At 33.6% G+C, this 14,975-nt stretch overlaps 1 protein-coding gene across 3 annotated transcripts; it reads right to left on the reverse strand.

The window, feature by feature from the left end:
• Nucleotides 1–1,073: 1,073 nt before the first annotated feature.
• On the reverse strand, nt 1,074–14,829 carry LOC133187437 (histone deacetylase 11-like). Of its 3 annotated transcripts, none has more exons than XM_061322808.1 (12): nt 14,721–14,829; nt 13,487–13,701; nt 12,937–13,037; nt 12,628–12,657; nt 10,168–10,284; nt 9,811–9,993; nt 9,444–9,540; nt 9,202–9,271; nt 8,155–8,263; nt 7,751–7,931; nt 1,841–2,828; nt 1,074–1,312 (listed from the first exon to the last, which is right to left on the reverse strand). In XM_061322808.1, the coding sequence occupies exons 2-11, from the start codon at nt 13,689–13,691 to the stop codon at nt 2,701–2,703; spliced, it is 1,221 nt and encodes a 406-aa protein (XP_061178792.1). In that variant the 5' UTR covers nt 13,692–13,701; nt 14,721–14,829; the 3' UTR covers nt 1,074–1,312; nt 1,841–2,700. The 3 variants fall into 3 exon arrangements, with proteins under 3 accessions (XP_061178792.1, XP_061178793.1, XP_061178794.1); XM_061322810.1 differs by lacking the exon at nt 1,074–1,312 and adding an exon at nt 3,754–3,801 and having other exon boundaries at nt 2,743–2,828; XM_061322809.1 differs by lacking the exons at nt 1,074–1,312; nt 12,628–12,657 and having other exon boundaries at nt 2,300–2,828; nt 14,721–14,828.
• Nucleotides 14,830–14,975: the final 146 nt, after the last annotated feature.

Consider the following 14,975-nt stretch of genomic DNA (forward strand, 5'->3'; position numbering starts at 1 on the left):
ATACTTCACATGTGTAATCCTTGTGACAAGACCTTCCTTTGGATACAAACAATTTTGACCTTGACCTAGGAGTTTGACCTATTTTTGAAAAACATTAACTTTGGCCATTACTTTTGAATGGTTGGTGCTAGGGCTTTCATACTTCACATATGTAATCCTTGTGACAAGATTGTTCTTTGGGTACCAACAACTTTGACCCTTTGACATTGGAGTTTGACCTACTTTTGGAAAACTTTAACCTTGGACATAACTTTTGAACAATTGGTGTTAGGGCTTTCATATTTCACATGTGTAATCCTTGTGAAAAGACCTTCCTTTGGATACCAACAACTTTGACCCTTTGACCTTGACCTAGGAATTTGACCTACTTTTGAAAACTTTAACCTTGGTAATATCTTTTGAACGATTGGGGCAACAGCTTTCGTATTTCACGTGTATTTCTTGTGAGAAGGCCTTTCCTTGGGCACCATTAATTTTGACCATTTGACGTTGATGTTTGACTTACTTTTGAAAAACTTTAACCTTTTCCATATCTATTCAATGGTTGCTGCTAGGGCTTTCATATTTCACAGTTATATTCCTTGAGACAAGACCTTACTTCGGTACCAACATATTTGATTTGCATTTGAGAAAGTTTAAACCTTTGCTATAAGTTGCCATATGGGGGCATCTGTGTTTCACAAACACATCTTGTTTTTCTTTACATACATTTTTGATAACTTCAATAGTCAGTAACTTCATTCTAATGTAGTTTCAAAGATTTTGATTATGAAGAGAAAATCTTTTACCCCAAATTAGGAGTTATATGAAGTCATACTGACACATTACACACAGACTATTACAAGGATCATACTTTTGTTATACATGTATCAGATTAAAAATTTTTATGCAACTTTCCTTTTATCACTATGCAGTAGAAATAGGATCTCAAGAGACTTCAAGTGTTATAAGACCTTTAAGTAAGCTTCTTTGGTTCTTTCGATTTATATAACTTTATTACATGTGCATGAACATGAGATTAATTTCAACCTTTTGATGACAAGAATTTGAATAAAGAATGTGAAAACTGGAAAAACAGTTGTCGCTTATTTATCAAACATACTAAGGAAAAACAATATACACATGTATATATATAAATTAATAAAAACACTTAAAGTGAATTCATTTTAACTTTTTAATACTATGTTATATATGGTATAATCCATTATTATAGAGACTTGTGTATAGAAAGCACACAGTCACTTGACCTTATATATTGTTTTAATCACAAAAGTATATAAAGTCATAGTCTGTGACAAAACAGTTTATTATACTTCTGTTAAAATTTTTCCTATATAAAGTTAAGAAGGTAAACTAACTATCTTCATAGTCTCAAAATTTCCACACATAGCAAAGCTATACCCCGGGGTATAGTTTTTGCTATCCACCCCTCGGAAAATTTTCATGCAATTTTTGCCGCCAAGTTTGATTTCCTGTAATCAATCTATAGACTTATGATGTCATCCTGACTTCAGTAGCATTGTGACGTCATCAGGATTTCAGCTCATTCTAGCAGTGTTATCTTATTCCAAATACTTGTTCAAAACTTTTATAATTATTTTTTTTTTCATGTTTTTACTATCGAACTGTAGCATCAGGTAAATCCAACCCTTAGAAATTATGATATACATCAGTATAATAAAACGCTTATCCACTGGCTGTGAGTGGGATAGCTCTTTCATCAAACCCTTGACAGGAACTATTCCCCTCGGGCAAGCCCTCGGGGAATAGTTCCTGTCGCGGGTTTGATAAAAGAGCTATCCCACTCACAGCCAGTGGATAAGTGTATAGTATCTTATACGAAAGCCTAGTAAGTACACTTTGTATTTAACTTCAGACTTGATCAATATTACATGCATGAAATGTTACACTAAAGGCAGACGCAATTCCATCTACCGGTACTAATTTGAACATTTCTTATTCATACTGTAGATACATTAGGTACATAGAAGTGGCTTTAATGTTTTGGTGGGGGTACATGTATCTGTCCCATTAGGACAACATTAGTTTAATACTGGACCATGACATTCCCGTTCTACACACTTGTTTATGCTAGATATCCATCGAGATATCAATTTATTTATACATTGCTTGTATAAAACATTTAGAGTAAATTTGCTTCAATAAATAACATTTTTACATAAATATATTATTACATGGTTTTATTCCATGTACAAGTATACTATTACATGTAAATGGAATAAAACCAGTGATCAAATTGGCTGACAAACAGACAGTTTCATTTGATCAGTATGACTCATCTTGGTAATAAAATTCTTTAATTAGTTAACATACAATCTATATAAGCATAGAAACTTAATATTGCACAATACATCTGTCAACATCAACATTTCAAGTGCATGAGTAAAAAGCATTGTACGAGATATTCAGCATTGGTGTGGAATGGTTTAGGTTTAAAAAAAATATACATAGGCTTTGGGTAAATTCACAGAGGCATGAATCATTTATGCAGTTTACAATTCACATCATATAAAAAATTCACTTTTTTACATAAAATATAGCAATTTCTGGAAAAGAGATATCTGTACATGTAAAGGCTGTGAATTGCCTAGGAGTAAATAATAAGTAAAACAAAGAATAAAACTCAAGAGATCAACAGAAATAAATATCACAGTGTGTTATTAGGTCCAAATCCTTCCATCAACTTTCTGCCAATGAGGAGCCTCCCCCCAGATTTGCTTCGTTTGGATTGGCCTCTGGTTGTGATTGACAGTTCCTTTTTATTCTGGCCAGGAATCCTTCACTTTGACTCCTAGGAATCCGGATCCCTGGAGCATAATGTACAGAAAGTATAGGATATTGTATGAGGATATCAGTAATCCAGATCAAACAATAGTATTGTATGTGATATCAGGATTGCAGTAATCCAGATCAAACAAAAGTATTGTATATGTGATATCAGGATTGCAGTAATCCAGATCAAACAAAAGTATTGTATATGTGATATCAGGATTGCAGTAATCCAGATCAAACAATACATTCATATAAGTACAGCATGTATATACAGTACATGTACATGATAAATTGTAGCATCACATTAAAAATCACTTTTAGTGTTATTTTTTTGCCTTTCACACTGTAACGGGAAAGGAGAAAATGTTATGTATATCTTATATGCTACTCAGAACAAACATTACAATATTCTGTGATTCCATGAATACTTTTTTATTACTTTTAAAATAACACCAAGAACATCTGAAGCTGTGAGGTGTGATTTCTCACTAGAACCAAATTGTTAACAGTATATGTAAAGGGCCACATCTGGGTCTGATACCCTAACTAGGATATATTCCAGAGTCCAGACCTCAATATACACAATATAATGGGTAATTTCTGCAGTTGTCCAATTTTTAAGAATTCCGTGGTTCTAACAAAATTGAAAAAAAAAATTAGGAAAAGTAAACAGAAATGAAGAATTCAAACCCTACATGTACATCTTTTGTTAATGCAGTTTGAATGGAAGTGCAAATGCACAAATCAGATGACAATACCTCTGAAGCATTAAACTAAAAAAAATTAGGTGCATTAATTACCAAATAAAATCTTCCGGCTAAAAATATTAAATATTTATATGTCAAACTGAGGCATTACCCTCCATATGGACCAAATTCATATAAACCATGCATGCAATATACCATGTATGTGTACATGTATCAAACATTTAAATCATTAATCACTTGAAAACCACTTTACCTTGTTATATGATCTGTAGACTTAAGATTAACTAAAATATCTTTTTTGCTGAAATACAAAATGAATGTTGGTCAATAAAGAAAGCCACAACAGCAATTACATGTATATACAGTCAAACCTCATTATCTCAATGGGACCAAGAAAAAACGAGAGATATCTGAGGAATTGAGATATTGAGGGTAAAATACTTTAAGGATAAGTGTTTGAGACTTCCAAATGACTTCAACATATCCATAGTATTCAAAATATCAGTTTTCGAGATACCGAAATTCAACTGTATTTCACAACATTAATACTGTCATCTAAAGTTTGTGCAGATTGGCACTGCAAATAAACTTCAATCTGACTTAAGGATAAATAACACAAACTTTTTTCAGAAATCAGCAATAAGTCTAATAGATTTATGTTCATACAGATATACATGTATTTTGAATAATGTTAAGGTAAATGTAGAAGTAATGCAGAGTAAATGTAGAAATTTTGCAGAATTTTATAGAAAATAAAATACTTGCAAAAAATTGCATAGAGTTATACATACAAGAGGGCCAAGGGCCTTAACGGTCACCTGAGTATAATACAACAATTTAGAAGTTAAATACACTGATAGATGAAGCTTTTTTGCCCTAAAGCAAGAGAAGTAGGAAGATCAGGATCAACAAAATAATTAGTCTAGTATTCAGTATCAACTCATAAATTAAGTTCTAATCTGTGCTCCACTTAACACTATCACCATGCAGACTATTAACAAACTATTATTACTTCTGTACTATTTTTAAACCCATATTAAGACCTCTAGCATTGACCTCTCTTATGGTCTTTGAAGAACTTTTAATAAGATAAGTTATTTTTGTCTCATTTTTATTTATCTATTACTTACAGGTCTACCTGATTATTAAAACTAAGAAAATACTTTTTGAATTATATGATAAACATTCTTGCATAATTATCTTATTCTATTTACCTTTCAAATACATTATTTACAGTGATTAATTATCAAAAGTGAACAGAAAAGGGGAATAACTTCTCTCAGTAGAATACAAATTAATAGAGCCCTGCCCAGGACTAGAATGCTTTGACAAATGGTCCAGATGTTCAAAAACCTGGTAGAAATACGCTTACTTATATCATTTAAAATTTTACTCAGTTTTCTTCCGATATGCCCAGAAGCAGAGAAGAATTTCACAGGTACAATGCATTTTCACTACAGATTCAACAAAGCCTTACCCTAACACCAGAACCCAAGACCAAGGGTCAAGAAATTTACAAATTTGGAAGAGTTACCCTCATCATCATAACTATGGACTTCGAAGAATTAACACTTTTCCACTATATTATCAAAAGCCCCCCCCCTCTCGTTATGCCAGAACCCCTGACCCTAGGACCACAAGATATAAAAATTCTGTTCGAAGCTCCCATTTTCATCATAGCTAAGCAATTTATTTATCAGCTCAACGCTAAGGAGCAGACAGGATTAATTAATGATTAATTAATAGAATTAATGCTTTTTCACTATATAATCAATAGAACCCCCCCCCCCTTCCTCAAGAACCCCAAAAACTGAAGCCACATATTTAAAAATTTTGGAAGAGGCATCCTTGCCTATCATAATCATGCACTTAGTTTGTTTAAATAATCTCCAGTAGCAGAGAAGAAGATTTTCAAAGAATCAATGCATTTTCACTATATAATCAATAAAGCCTCGTCCTAACACCAGAACCCTTGATCCTGGGGCCATGAAATTCACAATTTTTGAAGAGGCATCCTTATGCATCAAAACCATGCACTTAGTTTGTTTAAATAATCTCCAGTAGCAGAGAAGGAGATTTTCAAAGAATCAATGCATTTTCACTATATAATCAACAGAGCCCCGCCCTAACACCAGAACCCCTGACCCTCGGGCCATGAAATTCAAAATTTTTGAAGAGGCACTTTTGCTCATCATAACTATGTACTAAGTTACTTTATTTAATACCCAGGAGCAGAGAAGAAGATTTTCAAAGAATTTATGCTTTTTCACTACATAATCTATAGAGCCCCACCCTAACACCAGAACCCCTGACCCTGGGGCCATGAATTTCACAATTTTGGAAGAGGCACTCTTGCTCATCATAACTATTACTTAGTTACTTTTTTTAATACCCAGGAGCACAGAAGAAGATTTTCAAAGAATTAATGCATTTTCACTATATAATCTATAGAGCCCCGCCCTAAAACCAGAACCCCTGACCCTGGGGCCAAGAATTTCACAATTTTGGAAGAGGCACTCTTGCTCTTCATAACTATGTACTTAGTTACTTTATTTAATACCCAGGAGCAGAGAAGAAGATTTTCAAAGAAATAATACACTTTCACTATATGATCTATATAGCCCCACCCTGGGGCCAGAACCCCTGACCCAGGGGCCATGAATTTCACAATATCTGAAGAGGACTTCTTGCTCATCATAACTATGTACTTAGTTACTTTATTTAATACCCAGGAGCACAGAAGAAGATTTTCAAAGAATTGATGCATTTTCACTATATAATCAATAGAGCCCCGCCCTAACACCAGAACCCCTGACCCTGGGGCCATGAATTTCACAATTTTGGAAGAGGCACTCTTGCTCTTCATATATATGTACTTAGTTACTTTATTTAATACCCAGGAGCAGAGAAGAAGATTTTCAAAGAAATAATGCACTTTCACTATATGATCTACATAGCCCCACCCTGGGGCCAGAACCCCTGACCCAGGGGCCATGAATTTCACAATTTCTGAAGAGGACTTCTTGCTCATCATAACTATGTACTTAGTTACTTTACTTAATACCCAGGAGCAGAGAAGAAGATTTTCAAAGAATTAATGCATTTTCACTATATAATCAATAGAGCCCCGCCCTAACACCAGAACCCCTGACCCTGGGGTCATGAATTTCACAATTTTGGAAAGGCACTCTTGTTCTTCATAACTATGTACTAAGTTACTTTATTTAATACCCAGGAGCAGAGAAGAAGATTTTCAAAGAAATAATGCACTTTCACTATATGATCTATATAGCCCCACCCTGGGGCCAGAACCCCTGACCCTGGGGCCATGAATTTCCCAATTTTGGTGGAGGGCTCAATGCTTGTTACAATGATGCCAACAGTTTGACTGCTTGATGTCCTGGAGTAAAGAAGAAGATTTTTAAAGATTGCATTATTTTTGGTGGTTTTAGCCCCACCCCTCAGGCCCCAGGGGGGCAGGAACCATGAAATTCACAATTTTTGTTCCCCTTCACCCATAGATGCTATATGCCAAATTTGGTTGAAATTGGTTAAGCGGTTTCAGAGAAGAAGCTAAAAATGTTCAAATGTTAACACACGACGCACGCCGACGGACGAGAACGGATAGCAATAGGTCACCTGAGTGACTCAGGTGACCTAAAAATGGCACAAAGCTGCAAAAGTAGTTGTAGACATATTTTTTTCCACGTGGGATTAATTTATGCTATGTACAAGGTCACAATTTTTTCACAATTTTTTTCACAGTGTACTTAAAATGAATAAAGGACATATACAATTTCAAAAATCAGAGCAATTTTCTACCCTTGGATTGAACAGAAATTGTGATTCTGCGGAATAATGGCCCCATGGCAAAAAGCACAATTACATTTTTTGAACCCTAAAAATACTTAAATTTTTTTTTATATTCTTGGATATTTACTGTTTATGCAATTTCTGTTCAAAATCAGGCAAAAAATATACACCAATCCATGCATCAATTTTTTTGTTTGTTTTATTTATCCTTAATCAATACAACAAATAAAGTCAAAACTACAAACAGAAGAAATTAAATGAAAATAGAGAGGATTAACAAAAAGAAAAAACACACATTTTTTTTCTAAAACATGTAAAAATTATATCTGTTCAAGTGGGCTACATGGAAAGAACTCCTCGATTTCGACAAAAATGACACAGCAATTATGTCTAGAAATTTGAAGATGATTTAAATATCCAAATATGGGGCTACATACGGGGTTTAGGAGCATTTTCTGCCTCCTTGCAGCCAATTAGTCCAAGCTGTTTGAGATTGAGGATTGAGTCTGCGATGATCCGTGCTGTACTTCGTTGATAGCCACCACTGGTCACCATGAGAATGGGAATATTTCTACTTCGCACATGGCTGAACACAAGTTTGTCCCTTTCAATAATTCCCTAGAAAAATTTAAAAAAATCATTAGTTTTCAGGGATATATGCATATAATATTTAATAAATCTCTTTTATCTTTAATGAAATAAAAGATTTTTAAAAAAGACATTAAAGAGTAATTATTGCAGACAGTGAACAAATTCACTACAGTTCCGTAAATTTACATGGGAAATTACTGAATAAAACAAGACAATGTGTATATAATTCTAAAAATAGAACATTTTAAACCTGGGCAGATATTGAGAGGTTCCCTAGGGGGTCTCCCTCCAGTATATCAGTCCCAGCATTATACACGACAGCATCGGGCTGGAACTCCTCCAAGGCCTCATTAGTGTGTCTGAAAAGTCAAACATTTGATACTTAAAGCTTTCCTGTGTCTGAAAAGTCAAACATCTGATACATAAAGCATTCCTGTGTCTGAAAAGTCAAACATCTGATACATAAAGCATCCCTGTGTCTGAGAAGTCAAACATCTGATACATAAAGCATTCCTGTGTCTGGAAAGTCAAACACCTGATACATAAAGCATCCCTGTGTCTGAAAAGTCAAACACCTGATACATAAAGCATTCCTGTGTCTGAAAAGTCAAACATCTGATACATAAAGCTTTCCTTTGTCTGAAAAGTCAAACATCTGATACATATAGCTTTCCTGTGTCTGAAAAGTCAAACATCTGATACACAAAGCATCCCTGTGTCTGAAAAGTCAATCATCTGATACATAAAGCATCCCTGTGTCGGAAAAGTCAAACATCTGATACATAAAGCTTTCCTGTGTCTGAAAAGTCAAACATCTGATACATAAAGCTTTCCTGTGTCTAATGATGCATAAAGTGGTCAGTATCTATGTACATGTATAACATACATGTTGGCATGAACAAAAAACAAGAGTAGCTATAAAAGGATACATTATATCACAATTTACACTAGCTTGATCAAAACACACTTCACCTACTCATTTATTTTATTAAGATGATCTGAAAATTTCCATACAAAAAAAAAAGAGTGTAAATATGCCACTCCTTCCTGACCTACATGTAGATAAAAACAAAGTGATGATCCCTAAATATCAGCAGGTAACACAAGGCAGTTGTTTATTTATTTAATGCTATCAGCAAGGCCTGGTTCAGATTCTGTTACCTATCTTATCTTCTTGTTTCCTTGGAGGGGGCAAACATTAATTTTGCCTGCCATGGAGTTACCTTCTGTGTGTTGCAATATGTTTTAGGGTGGACCCAAATAAGTAAAGATTACCATTTTTCAAGAAAATTCTCACCTGTCCACAAGGGTTAGGTAGGTTTTATCATCAGTGAAGTGAGCAAGTTCCACCTTCCTTTTAATAGCTCCTGTAAAACCATTAAGTATATATATCAATTGTACATCTTTTATCTATGCTTACATGCTGGTTGTTTATTTCAATATCATCTCTCTGTAATCTTCAAGCTTGTTTTCTAAATCATATTCTGTTTCTTCAATAATTGTAAAATTTTGGTACTTTATGTACTTAGCAAGCATTACTTTTTGCATAGCCATCATGAGGGTAGATTCCTCTATTGTATACATCCATTATGTAAACCCGTTCATCGTTCATGAAATCCCTCTCATGACCGTTTCCCTATAGATGGGTAACAAAAAAATGTATAAATTAATAAGAAATGTGTGATTTTACAGTGTATAATTTTAAAAAACAGTACAAAAATCTGCATATGATTAATTCTAAAAGAAAATACTTATTGCAACTCTAAGAAGACCAAAGACTTGAGCCAATATTTGCTTGAACATTTAGAGAAAATGAATAAAGGGGGTTAACTCTTTAAATCCCAGTCACACTACACATTTATAACTGTCCTAGAGCAGGAAATAATAGATTTTGACAGTTCTCTACCTGATGAGCATCTAGGTCTATAATTAGTATCTTAGCTATCCCCTCCAGTCGGTCAAACATGAATCTGATGGACAAGGTAATGTCAGCGTAGGCACAAAATCCCCCTCCACGGTCCGCCGAGCAGTGGTGGAATCCTCCCCCAATGTTGATTGCCCATCCTCTCTCCTTGGCAAGTTTTCCTGCCTGAGAGATAAATCCAGTACAATTTTGATTGAATGAAAACAGTAAAGTGGATACCACCAATACATTTAAGTAAACATAGTTGTAATTTATTATTTCTTAGATACAGAGTGATTGATTCGGAAATTTTGATCTCTGAGGTATCAAAGCATGGAGATAAGTGAAACTTTAACTTACCAGAATTGTACCCCCCGTCTGATACCGGAATGGGCGGAGGACTTTCCTCTGGACGATAAAGTTGGGGAGGAGAGCCACAGGAGGGACTTCCGTTATTGCGGCCACATTTATGCTCCACTAAAAAACAAAATGGTAGACACCTCAAAATGGGAGGAGAGGCACCATCATCTAAATGAGGGATTCTGGACCACTCATTCAATCTTTCAAGGGGTCTGAGTTACAAAGTAAATGTCAGCTGATTCTAATTAGTAGAATTACGTAAAGGAATTTAAACATGTTAAATGAAGTAATAGTGTTGTACTAGAGAATTGAGAAAAGATACATATTTCAGTTTTCTGTTAGTGATTAGAATTAAGGTAGGTTTTATTCTATGGTTTAATTACAACAGCTCCATAAGCTCTTGAGAAGACTAAAATGTCAAAGCTGGAAAATTCATTTAATTCTGTTACTTCTATAATCTACATGTATGCTAACTATTTCCACTACAAATCATTTACAAATGGAAAAAAAGTTTCAAAGACAACTCAATATACATGTATAATGACTAATCCTTAAAATAATACATGCAAGTAAATAGTTTTTAACTTAGTAATACACAATTGATAAATGCACATTAATTTTCATTTACAATAAACTAATATATAAAATCACAGATGCAAAGATTTAATTATGCAAACAATAAATACATTACACAAGTAAATGTTATCTGTAATCCTAACACATTTACTTCTTTGACCTTCACATTCTTTTAAATATCTGTTTCAGTTAGATATATATCATGCAGAGTTAGTTTATCAATATGCTTGCATCATAAACCTTATAACAACTGATTTCTGTGGTTCAATTTTTCCCTCTCAATTTGATCCTGAGATGTAAAATGTAATTCTTTTATTTACAATTTTGCTGTTACATACAATCTTACATGAAAATGATGAAAGAGGAAAGGAGTTCTGCTAATGTGACTGATCCCAAAATTTTACAAAGAGTAGTAACCACAGAAATGATCTTTTATAAGGAATTAATCAAGCTGTGATTTGGGTTTTGTTAATCTGTTTCCATGCAGTTATGTTTTAGTGATCAGTATAGATATTAGTTGAAAATGTTAATATAAGTTTCGTCAACTAATATTATAATTTAAACAGGTATTAATCCATGAACTTTCTTGAATATGTAAGTTCCTTGACAATTTTACAGTGGTCTGCTCTGGTGAAGATTGAGTACTATTAAGATTTCTACCTGTTCCCTAAAAATAACTTGTGTATTGACCCAATCTGCATGTCAATCCTTGCTGGGGGCAAAATTTTACATTTACAAAATAACATGTACAACAAATGTTCCATCCAATCCATGTCTTGTAACACAGTAGGCATCTTTACAGAAATCCAGGATTAAAAATTTTGAAGAATTCTGGCTAAGTTACCAAAAATGTAATTTGGTACCTGTAACTGTATATGTAATATGTATATCTGAAAATTATAACTTTTTAACCATAATGAAATATCTACTGTGTTAAAATTCTACAAAGATGATCTGTATGCTTGTTGTCAACCTAATTGTCTGTGTATTCACAGGTACATGTATTATAATAATACATTCAATATGTATTTCAAAAGAATAAAATCTCCTGACACTTAAACATGTTAACAGTTTATAACATCAATTTACATGGAACTGCCTTTTTCAAAGATGCATTAAAGGATCTTTTTTAAATATTACTTTTCTCTATATAACATGAATACCCCCCCCCCTCTGGGAAAAGAAATAATTGCTGGACTTATAACCACATGCATGAAGTACAAACAGATTTAACTAAAAATATATCAATTATACAATCATAATTTGCTATAATTTTTTTCAAATAAAAAAGAACATTGTAACGTGTACAAAAATGCTCAACTTTTTTTTTTTTGGTATACAGGTATTTTTATTTGACTTTCATCCTCTTTAGGTAAGTGTGTTACATTGGTCAATGTTCAAGTTCACAACATACAAACAGAAAGAGCAACAATGATGCAGCACGTTTTAGGTCATGACAAAATGTAAAAATTGTGACAAATGTGTCACATTCACATTGATGTTCATTTATTTAACAAACTGTTTTATCAAATTTCAAAAGATGTGAGAAGTTAAATGAATGTTTTTTTTTAACCTTTTTAACAGCATGTGGGATAAATGCAATGTTAAGTGTACATGATAATGTAATAGAAACTTGATAATTCTCTTCATTCAACTCTGATCATGTTGTGCAATAAATACTGTGAAATGCAGTGCAGCTAAACTAGAGTGCAAATTTCATTATACTTGAACTGTATCCATGTCATTCATTACTGTATACATATATATTTTTATTTTCTACCAAAGAAATTGACTTTTTCCCCTTTGTAATGCTTTTCAGGGGAGATAACTTAGCTCCAGATCATCTTTTGACAAGACAAAGATTGAATGAGTGACACAAATTACCTCATCCGCTCCCTCAATAATGGATGAAAGCTGCCAGAAATAACCACAGGTCTTTATTGTTAAATATTTGTGCTTAGTGGCAGAATTGTTTAATTTTTTTCAAATATTTATTTTTTTTTTTTACAAATACTAGAATTGCCTAATCAATATGTTTGTTTCACACAAAATTCTTCAGATACTGGATTCAGTAGCAGCGAAATTTTTTTTTTCTGTATGAAGAAAATTAAATAAATCTTGATATTTCATGTAATTGTATCTTCAATGTCAATTTACTTTCAACAAAAACTGTTGGACTGATCCTGGACCTACTTTTAAGTTGTTGATGTAACCTTTGGTGTGAACCACCAATAAGTCCTTTTCTGTGGCTTCCGTGGCTCGTATTGTTGTATCATCCCGGATCATTTCAGCATCTGTGTATCACATCAAGAGACATGAATTAATAAACAACATTATTTTAAACAGAATGATTTACTGGGTACATGTTTACAGAATATTTCCGTGATTCTCCTCTATGATAATAATCAATACACTCAATTTTTGTACATGTAACTGTGTATTGTATTGCATAGGAACATATAATTTTCGATATATTAGAGTATGAAAAAAAATGTGAAATACATGTATTATTATCAGTGATTGTAAATGCACACTGTCCAGTTCAAGAATGGAAATACACAGGTATCTCAATCTGCATGTCAATTTCCCTCTCCTCCCCCACATCCCAACCATCAGATTTAAATATCATGTGAAGTGTTATTAATACAAAAAGTAGATGTTGAAATTCATCAGTAATGTTCAATTCTTCTTACAGGAGAAATTTTATTTGGAAGTTTACAAAAAGCATGCCTCTTAAGCAGACCTTTCAAGAAGCCATACACCTTCCCCCATTTTCCTGCATCAAAGGGATGGAGTTTTTCCAGTCCTAGAAATCCAATGTTATACTCTGGGGAGTAGATGATGGGCCACTGAGTGGGTTTGATGTCCTGATATAAGGCTGTCTCATGATGCTCCTTCTGTGCTGGTTCTGAAGGATCTACCCTTTTGTCCTTGGATTCATCAGACATCACTCGCACACTTAAAAGAAAAACAGAAACTAGCTAGTGATATATTCTGTACAGTATACAGAAATGTTTGATGGAATAAATGCTTATTAAAACAGCAATGTGTGGCAAAATTAGCTGCAGAACTGTAGTGTTATGGTTTTATATTTTAGTCTTTGACCATAACCCTACAGATCCCATAATATAAATAAAGTGCAATTCACAGAGCAAAGATTTTCTGGGCACTTTGGGGATGTATTTCGACACTTTCCAGCTTTGCTCAATCAACGACCTTTCATCCTCTAATTCTAGACATATTCTATAACCAACCTGAATATTTTATCCACCTCCTAACCATTTATAGTTGTCTCTACAGACCAATAAACTCGTTATGCCATCCGACAAAAAATTCACAACAAGCAGGTTTATTGGTCTGTAGAGACGAATATAAAGGGTTCAGTTCTACAGTTCTGCAGCTATGGCAACATATCATTGTAGCACTTCCAGTACAATGACCAGTTGCTTTAGAAAATTGTTAATATTTTCTGTTATAATACCTGCTCATCCTGATAAAAAAAATGCTCAAGAAATATCTAAGAAATACGTATGATTTAGTAGCCAAGTGTAGTGATGGACCTGGTCATTGTACTGTAGAAAATATATGGTACTAGTACTTGTAATCAAAGATTACAACTTACTAAGTTTGATTTCTATGTCCAACCATCTCTTTTTTATGTGCAACCCTTGCTTTACCTGTAGTGCCCATATAGTGTCTTACCGTATCTTACCCAAGACTAAAAATCTTATTGACAGACACATACATCATGAAGCTGTTTGACCGCAGTGTGGACTTAGTCTGTTATCTGTCTTTGATGAGGATTCTCCTCTCTACCCTATTTGTCGAGTTTGATTTCTATGTCCAACCGTCTCTTTTTATGTGCATACCATTGCTGTAGTGCCCATATAGTGTCTCTTGACGTTGTACAGTTGTAAGTTGGTGCTACTGAAAATGAAATGATTTCAAGGATTCTCCTACAGTGTATGATGACTTACCGTATTTAAACGTAACAGCTGTGTTTCCTTTAAAGTATTATCTTAGTATTGGGACAGACCATCTTAATGGTTTGCTTTTAGCATACTGCCACATTTCAATATCTCAGACTTTTGACATAAAAGTGACATAACAGTAAATAAACATTAAGATGTACTTGAAATATTCCATAGTGAGTAATGAAATGAAAAAGAAGTGTATAATGTTCTAATTAACGAAAGAATATCTTATTATTATATTATATCTAACTAAAATAA

This window comes from Saccostrea echinata, unplaced genomic scaffold (assembly GCF_033153115.1).
Source record: "Saccostrea echinata isolate AGI-Se365-2 ecotype Australia unplaced genomic scaffold, CSIRO_AGI_Sech_v1 ptg000015l, whole genome shotgun sequence".
Taxonomy (NCBI): Eukaryota; Metazoa; Mollusca; class Bivalvia; order Ostreida; family Ostreidae; genus Saccostrea; species Saccostrea echinata.